Source organism: Cavia porcellus, unplaced genomic scaffold (genome assembly GCF_034190915.1).
Source record: "Cavia porcellus strain 051 isolate PalLab524CR breed Dunkin Hartley unplaced genomic scaffold, mCavPor4.1 scaffold_38, whole genome shotgun sequence".
In the NCBI taxonomy this organism is placed as follows: domain Eukaryota; kingdom Metazoa; phylum Chordata; class Mammalia; order Rodentia; family Caviidae; genus Cavia; species Cavia porcellus.
The window spans coordinates 3462622-3471939 of record NW_026947521.1 but is presented as its reverse complement, the minus strand read 5'-3'; the positions used below and the strand labels follow the sequence as shown (position 1 = coordinate 3471939).

Below are 9318 nucleotides of genomic sequence, written 5' to 3'. Positions count from 1 at the left end.
TGACTTAAAATGTTGCCCCTGTTATGAATTATTTTCCCACTTAAGTATTTAATTTATATGGCTTTGTATAATATTCCACTCTTTGGTTTAGGAGATGATACTAATAGTGTGCTACTTTGATCTTGGAATTATCTCCTATTGTACATTGAGTTTCTATAACGTGGTAATACTTTCAATACCTATCTTTAATTAATAGCTTTTCTTCTTTGTTTCTTCTCTTCTGTTTTCTTTTTGGTTCCATTCTTTTCTTTTTTGCAGTGGTTGCCAAAAAACCTGAGATTCCATTTATATCAGGCAAGTGCTCTACCACAGAGTTGTACTCTTTGTACTATAAACTGTTTTTTTTAAATATCAGGCTTAAGTTCACAGCAAAATTGAAAGGAAGATCCAGAGATTTGCAGTTGATCATGTACCTCTCACACATGACTTGCCTCCCTCCATGGCCAGTGCTGTCCTCTAGAGTAGTACACTTCTTATAGACGATGACTTACACTGGTCCTTGGTTCCCATCCAAAGTCTGCATTTAACACTAAGTTTCACTGTTAGCATTCTTCATGTGATGGTGGATTGAAATTTGTTGTGTGTTTCCTTTAGCAGTGTCATGCCTCAGACAGCTCCTTTGTGCTATTTGTTCATTGCCTCCCTGGCCCTGCACCACTCCACCAATACTGCAACCACTGAACTTTTCATTGTCCTGGCAGTGATGATTTTAGCAGATCTGCACCATCACTCAAATGATACAGTGGATAATTTTTGAAGATTAAAAGCAATAATTGTTCAAGCTAACTGAATGTAGCCAATAAAGCTGTTACTTGAACTGCCTTTTTTCCTCTTATTGGGGATGTTGCTAGGGACTGAAGCCAGTGCTTTGGCCATTCCAGGTAAATGATTTACCATGGAGCTATACCTCCAGCCTTAGTTTTTGTGTTTTTGATGCTTGTATGAATATGCGCTGATGGCATGTGCTCCACATGCTGAGCTGGCCTGCTTTCTATGTGGATTCCTCATCATGAGGAGGGTTGACAAAAGTGACATCATGCTGAACTTCAGAGCACGAACTGCACCACCTTGTTCTGTTGGGTCCAGACAGAACCTTTGAGAATGGAAGCAGACACTGGCGAGTGCTGTGCTTCTCAAAGTGCCTCAGGTCTTTCATTCTTACCTGGAGATGGGAGGTAAGATGAGGGAGTAATGAAAGCTATAGGTGAGTCAAAATGCTCCTCTTCCTTTAAGTGCAAGTCATGTTAAGTTAGTAAAACATGACCAATTTTATCATTATTATTATTGGTCCTCACTCCTTCAGTACTAGGGACTCAGTGGTCTTGTGCGTGCTGTGCACACATGTTTACCACTGAGTCCAACCCCAGCCCTGACTTTGTATGAATTGGTTCTCTGTCACGGGAAATCCGAGGCTTTTGGTTCTTTGTGTTGTTTTGTTTTTTTCCCAAAGTTTACATGACGTAAAATTTTGTCTTTCACTTGTCACATTCTGAGAGGCTCAGTGAGTTAGTGGTTTCATTTGTATGTTTTCATTATTCCATGTAAGATAGTGCTCCCTGGCAGCTGGTTGCAACCTCCCCGGTGCTGGCTTTTAAGCTTTTCAGACTGGACCAGCTTGTAAGGGCTTGAGCTCTGAAGTGGTTCTTTCCATGGGAAGTAAGATATCAGATGAACTTGAGCCCTGTTTGCATCACACATATGACAGAGAAACCAGGGAGAACTAAGGGAGTTCCTTAGAATCTTCCCTAGGAGAGGAATAGCAAGAGTAAGTGCACAGACTTCTCCTGAGCTCTTCTCCACTGAGAGCTGGAAATCATTGCAATGGTGCTTGTTTCAGGTGTGCTTCCCATATTTTGCCATGCTGCAAATTAGAATGCCCTTTACAGCTTTCTTGAGCTAAAGTACTTCCTCTTCAAACTCTACAGTTCCAACTGAATGCTACAGCAGCTGCCTTGTGTCTTAAGAAAATAAGTGTATCTTTTATGATCGTTCCTAGTGCCACTACTCTAGGAAAGTCATGCTCTTTGTTTGCCATGTCAGCTTATGCCAGTGATACTGCTAATGGTACCATTTCTGTCAATATAATACCTTCAGGTAGGATGTCATTGTGCATAGCACTTTGCTCATTTAGCTATCAAATGTAGGTAAATTCTCTTCTTCCCTGCATTTCTTAAATAAAAAATAGGAAGTGAGATTTCTTATTGCATTGCATATCAATAGCATAATTAATACTGATTGTAGAATGGGCTACAGATGCAGCCCAAAGACTATTTTATTTCAAAACATCAGAGTTATACTTTAATAGTTTATATTTTTGTTAATTCAAAATGTATTTTACCTTTTTCTTTAATAGCACCTGCTATTTCTGAAGATGAATCTCTAACCAGGTAAGAATTTACAGGTTTTTAAATATCATACAGTGACTAATTACTGAGTGCAGAAAAAGAAAATAATCTTTTTTAGTGTTCTGTTCCAGGCCAGACAAAGTACCTGTGCTGTTTTAATCCAGTTTTATTAATTTGGCTGCTGTTATGAATGGGGGTTATTTAAATGGTCCATGGTCTCATAATTAAGAAGTAACTGACCCATGTGTTGACTGTTAGCCTGCCTGGCTCCCAGATGCCTTCCATTGCCCTCTGCAGTTCTGGGATCCAAATGCAGGTCATTTAAGATCAATGTAGAAAGTCACCATAAGGGACATGTCAAGTCTGCTTAGTTTTCCTGAGAAGTTGGTGAGTTTATTCTAAAGATAATGATTGAATTGATAGCCAGTTTCTTGTTTTTACCACTATAGAACTTAGGGGAGATGTGGTAGTTAAGACTATCTTTATGTAAATCATCTTATATTATTTATGTTGAGGGTTTATTGCAATGACATTTTTAATGCATGTGTCTATTCACCAATTTCCCAGTTTGGTTTTCCTTTCAGGCTATTACTACTGCCTAGTTCTATGATTTTTTTTTCCTCTTAAGTAAAATATTTTCTTGACTTTTTAAAAAATTTTTCTTCTACTTGGTATTTTTTTTATTTCTGCTGCCTTAGTATTTTTTTTTTAGTACCAGAAATCAAATCTCACGACTGCATTCTTGAAAGGCAAGTGCTTATGCTGCTTAGTATTTCTTATTGTTCCTTAAACAGAGTGAAAAATAAGTAGACTTTCAGGTTCTAAGGAATCTAAGAGAACAATAAAAATACCTTCTATTGCCTCAACCTGCTTAACATTCTAGCCACATGGTTGTATCATAGAGAATTTGAAGCACAATGATATTAAAGTGACTTATCTGAATATAGTTCATGGTAAAAATGAGATTGAAATCAGGTTCTATCGTTGCTGAGACTAATACACTTCCTCATGTCTCCTTCTGTGAGAGTTTCCATAGCAGAAGAGTGGAGCAGGTCTAGCATGCCCAGTGGGAAAGCATGACAGTAGAATTCACGAGGGAAGGCACGTTTGAAGAGCAGCGTCGAATTGGGCAAGACTTGGGTATTAGAAATCAGAAAGTTGAGGTTTGTCACAAGTTTAATAAAGATAATACAGAAATTGAAGCCCAAATTAGTGAGCTTTGTTTCAAAAGGCATATTAAAAGTGAAGGTTTAAAGACACCTGAAAAGATTGTTGCCCTTTTGTTCAGTTGGAGAAACTGAGAAACTTGAAGATTGGTGTTGGATTGGTTAGGGTAATGTGAGCCATTGGGAAGTCTCTAGAGCAGGGAGGAATGTCCCATGGCCGCCTTCCTTCTCAGTTCATGTAGGGTGGCTCAGGCCCCAAAGTCCACTGGGAACCGTAAGTTGCTGAACTTCATGGGCCTGTGACCCAGGACAGATGTCTCTCACCTCCACCTCTTTACTCCATTGGCTGATGTGCTTCCTGTAGATGGAAGGTAGGCCTGGAAGTCAGACGTGCCCATTTGATTATCAGTACCTTGCTTCTGCTGAGGGTAGGTGATTGTGACACAAATAGCTTTCTTTTCAGGAACAGCTACTGTTGCTTACTTGAGTTCATCCTTGTTGCAGGATCTATGCCTTCATAGACTGAAAAGTTTAGGTGAAGACTCTTGTGGAGCCCTCCATTGAGCAGCCCAGGAGTAGGAGCCCTTTCAGAAGGACTTTAGATTAGACTTAGGATAACAGAGGAGCAGCTACCAGGGCTGATTTTCCAGCTAGATCCTGCTTGAATGTCAGTGTGTCTATGAAAGTTTCACCAATTTATGTGTAGGTGAAAAAAGCAAAGCCATACAGGAAAAATAATTGGATTTTATAATTTTTAATAGTTTAATTTCCCTGGGAAGAGATTTATCAACTCACATACACATTTTTTTCTTTGATTTCCATACTTTTAACCTTCAGATATTTTTATAGTTCAATGTCCTGTTTTTATGGTAAAGGGAAGAAACAGAGTTGTCTTACTGTAAGGGGCTTTGATAGTAGAAAAAGACTGCCATTCCAGAGTTACTTAGCATCATACTGACTTTCACTAACTTTTGCATTAATGGGGTAAATTGCTCAACCCCAGTGTTTTAAAGGAGGAAAGATTTATTTTGACTCAGTTCAGGCTCCAAGGAAGAAATTCCTTAGCAGGGAGACAAGGTAGAGGAAAGCTCCTGCAGGCAGGAGCAGTGAGAGGGCTGAAGAACCAAGGGTAAGAATTCACCCATCCAGGTCAGGACCCAGTGGCCTGCCTCAGAGCAGACCCGATCTGCTAAGGGCACAGTGAGCTACTGAACTTGCAGATGGATGAGGGCATGCTGAGTATAGGGTCCCCATGGTCCAAACACCTTCCCACTAAAGGGGACACTTAAACCAAAACCATCACAACCAGATTAGTCATTGAAACAGAGACAGACCAGGGAAAGGGGATGGTGAATCTTTTCACCTTGAGGTTACCAGGCATTTTTGAGTCCAGGTAACAACTTTTGTTGGCCATTGATTGCATTTTCACTTCAGCCTTCAGAGGAGGCAATTTGTAAAGAGAAATGCCTTTTAGACTGTGCTGGTCTCTTGGCTGTCACACTTTGGGAGTGAAAGTGAGACTATGCTGAGTGTTTCGTAGATTGGAATAAGTGAAGACAGAAGGAAACATCTAAACTATTTCAAAACTACAAGTCAAATTTTAGTTGTGTCAACCACGAACCATCATTTCATACACAGATAGCCAAGCTTTCACCAGTTTTTAAAGAATGAAACTCACCCACTGCTATTGTGTGTTTTTGCTCCCCAGTTCTTCCAGAAAACCCGGTCCTGTTAATTCCTGGCCTACATCAGATGACACTGACTTTCTTCTGGATAACAAGGTAAGTCTCTTTCGTAATGTTAGTTTTCTTCCTCTTAGTTTTTCATTGTATTGCACTTAGTCTTCAAATTTAACAGTGGTGTAGCTACCCTGAATTTATATGGAACATTGATCCACGAAGTTCATTTTAGAGAACTATGCCTAGTCAAAAAGAATTTCCACCCCTTTGGTAAATAACTGGTACATACTTTGAAGTATTTGTGACTGAAAAAACTAATGGGTTAGAAAACATACAGTGACAGGAAAATTGTGTCTGTCAAACCTTTGCCATGATGGCGGAAATACAAAATTTGGTCAAGGATCATTTGGATAAGTGGACCTTGCCATGGCTTGAAAATCTTACTACCAAGATCTTCATAGCACTCATACCTATATAAATATTTTATGATCTTATTAGTCCTTTCAATAATCAGGGAACTTTGGTGCCTTCATTTGAGCAACTTAGAGATAAAACATTTTTTCCTTTAAGTACATTTTATTTTACTGTCATACAGTTTTTATGAGAGCTTTTCTGTTGCCTTTATTGGTTCTGTTGTTGGACTAAAATAATATTGGAAACTGTGACAGCTTAGAAATTTAAAATGTTTCATCAAAGTTATCTGTATCTGTGTCATCAAACTTTAGAAGTGCAGGATTTTCATTGTTGCTATTTTATTTCTTTTGTTCCTGGGAGTTGATCACAGGGCCTGTGCAAGAAGGTCTACCCCCTGGTCCTCATTTTTTTTAATTAATTTAATTTGTTTTTTAATCAGGACTGGAATTTGGGATCTTTAGCCTCACCTTCAGTGCTGGGTTGAATGTGCTACTACACCTGCCTGCAGCGTGTTTTCTAAGTGATTCCTCCATTAAGAGGATAACATTTTTAAAATTTTTCATCTTTTTGAAGAATACTTGTTGTGGTCAAAATAATGACCAGTCCTAGAGCTAGATGGTCTAAAAAAGCAAGTGGTAATGATTAAGTAATTGTAAGCATTATAGTTTTTAAAATATACAGTTGAAGTGTCCAAATCTCATTCTGACATTTCAAGTTTCAGAAGTTTTTGTACTTCCAAATATTCATTTAAAACTCCCGCAGTACTGTGAGTTTCTGGAGATTAGAAAGATGTTGTGTGAATTCTGAAGACCTGCAGTGCGGTGTTTTGTATTAAGAGGCATTTTAATACCATTTGAATGTTAATGAATGGATTTCTACCTAGTAGAATTTTTCAAGTAATGTATGCATGATTTATGTAATAAATAAGTACATTGAGTTTCTAAAAATATGCCCTAAAGTGTATATTTCCTTACTGTGCTTAGGATATATAATTTCAGGTTATGTTTAATGTTATGTCAAATAAGGAAACAAATCAGAGGAATGAATAGGTATGATACACACAGTACATTGTAGTATCCTTTAACTCTGAACATAGGTTAGAATGTCATCTTAAAATTTATTAATCTTTTCTTTTAGCCAGCTCCATGTTTACTAGGTGCATCTTTTCAAAGTGTAATTTTTCTATAGAATCCTGATTAGCAGTTGTTTCTCTGAATGAAAAACTCATGGAACATACTGTGTTTTCTTCTCTCTCTACTATAAATGCTTCAGTTCTCAGGTAGTGGTAAATAGCATGCAACCTTTCTTCCATTTGTAACTGTCATTGCATATGGTATAAATAGAAAATTAGAAGTATTGGGATGTGCCATTTATTGGGAGAATAGGAATTTTAAAATAAGGTTTTACATTTCTCCCTCATGTTATAGTAGTATGCAAAAATACCTTATTCTGTAAATATATCACCATTTCCCTTCTATAATTTACAATATGTTTCCCTTTTTGAGAATGGACCTGGTTATACTTATCAGTTGGGCTTCTGACTCCTAGCTTCAGGAACCATCGTACCTCAGCTGCCCTATTAGCACAGGACACAGGTGCACATCAGCAGGCCTCCATTTCATTAAATCCTGGAAGATTTTTCTTTGAACAGGAATCTTTGGCAAAATCTTCAATGGATATTTTAGTGTTAAATCTTATGATTAAATTTTAAAATCATATTTATGTAGTGTCCCAGAAGTCAGCATTTACATATATCAATAAAAGTTTATGCTCATTTCCTGAAAAAAAGTTAGTGTATATAATTGAAAAATGGCATCTCCTTGATTTCATTTGAGGAATTTCAGAACCATGGATAGCATAGTTAGCATTACTACCTCAGTTTGCTGTATTCTACAAATACTTCACCTTTTGAACTGATATGATTTCCTGAGTGAGGTCATCTTCTCCCCTCCTCCTACAATGTGTCTGCAGTCCCAGGCCTCCAGCTTGATGTCTTTCTGCAGGCCTTGACTGTGACCTTTCCGCGATGATATTGGATGGCTCCAGACCTCTGAAGCTGAGAATTCCTGGCCCCAGCCACTCTTCTGATGACTATCGAGTCTTTCTTACTCTTTACATTCTGAGAACTGTTTTTCATTTCTAGACTCATTTTCTCACCCATCATGTAGACATTATATTCTTTTATGCTCTGCTGCCCATTAAACTCTGGCATTGATCTTACACTGCTGCCAAGAATCTGCAGATTCCCTTTTCACAAAGGGAAAGTTCCCATCCCAGCCTGAGATGAGTCTTGTGTGGTTCCCCTTGCTGCTCCTTTTTATCTGTTTGTGCCCTTCTGGAAAGTATTCTAGTTGTATCATCTTCCTTGGGCAGCCCTCTTTTGCTGTATTGTTTCATGCCTCATCCTTTTGTTTCTGGTGTCCCTTTTTGAATTCTGAGGTATTTCATTTGTTCTTTAAATGAAATGGTATTCTTGAATTCTGAGGTGTGGCCTATCACTTGTAATTATTTTTGAAATAAGTATTGGTTGAGGTTTAAATGTAAATGTGATAATTTGACTTCCCTAGACAGCCTTCCTGTGTGCTTTCTCTCCCTTTCAAAAGAAATGGCCTTTCCTGAGCTTCCCAGATAGAACTGATTGTACTTGATTTGGATGTGTATCTTTGTACCTCATTTGTAGAATAAATGAAACACATTTCACTGTTTTCATTTGTGTTCATGTATCTGCATCTACTTCCATGCAGAGCAGAATGTGCTTTCTGTTTTCAGCTTTTCCCAGAGTAGTCATTGTGATTTGATAAATTTTTTCCCGTGATTGTTTCCATTATGCTGAGTGGGTCACTGGGCAATTGCATGCTTTGTAATGCTATTTTTGTTTTTGTTCTGCCTTTTTTTTTGTTAGAAAGAAGAAGAAAGGCCAAAAATTATATGGCTGGAAAATGGTAAGTTTGTTCTTGTAAAAACACAAGAAGAGCAAACAGCCAAAAATATGACTAATGTGGTTGAAGAGAAGAAAACTCCTCAAACTGGTAAGTTAGTGACTAGCTATGAAAATCGTTCTTGTTCATATGCTATTATTTTCAAATGTGTGTAGATCCAAAACATAATATCCATTTCTTTTAAAATTTTATTGTCTTATTTTTCTTCCACCAACATATTTCTGAACCTGTTTCTGAAATTCTTTTCACATTGACTTGTATCTTAGTGAAATATTCATGAATGCAGATGGATTTGCATACATGAGTAAAATTTATTGTAGTAATATAACTAATGTGTCTGTGACTACATTTTATAGATACTGTGTTGCCACTGGAAGCACAGACAGATGATGAATCTCCTTGGGATTCTGAGGTATTGCCTGTAATTATTTTTGAAATAAATATTGGTTGAGGTTGAAATATAATGGGAAAATTTGACTATACTTTCTCACCTGTTCATATACCTGTAAGAAATTTTTCCTTACAGTTTTTAACCACAGTTCCTAATTTCCTGTGTAGCTTAGCTGTTTAGTATGATTATGTCTCAAAGAGTTAATGCCACTGGGTTCATGGATGAATGCAATTGCCCTGTGCTGAATCCTTTGTACTGCAGGTGAAGGAATAAATGAATGGAGTCTGAGCACACCTTTGCTACCTGTGTAAGATTCATTTAAGGAAGCCAGTGCAGTTAAAAACTAGGAGCAACATGTCATAAGCAATCAGCTTGGATTCTGAA

The 9318-nt window shown here is 37.7% G+C and overlaps 1 protein-coding gene across 1 annotated transcript in view; it reads left to right on the top strand.

Moving 5' to 3' along the window:
* Positions 1-266: 266 nt before the first annotated feature.
* Positions 267-9318, top strand: part of LOC134474804 (ankyrin repeat domain-containing protein 26-like) — a 47397-nt gene continuing 38345 nt past the window's right edge. Inside the window, exons 1-4 of the mRNA XM_063243541.1 lie at positions 267-2387; positions 5220-5292; positions 8507-8633; positions 8900-8955. Coding sequence (XP_063099611.1) covers positions 2254-2387; positions 5220-5292; positions 8507-8633; positions 8900-8955 — 390 coding nt within the window. The 5' untranslated portion in view covers positions 267-2253. The remainder of the gene's footprint in view (positions 2388-5219; positions 5293-8506; positions 8634-8899; positions 8956-9318) is intronic.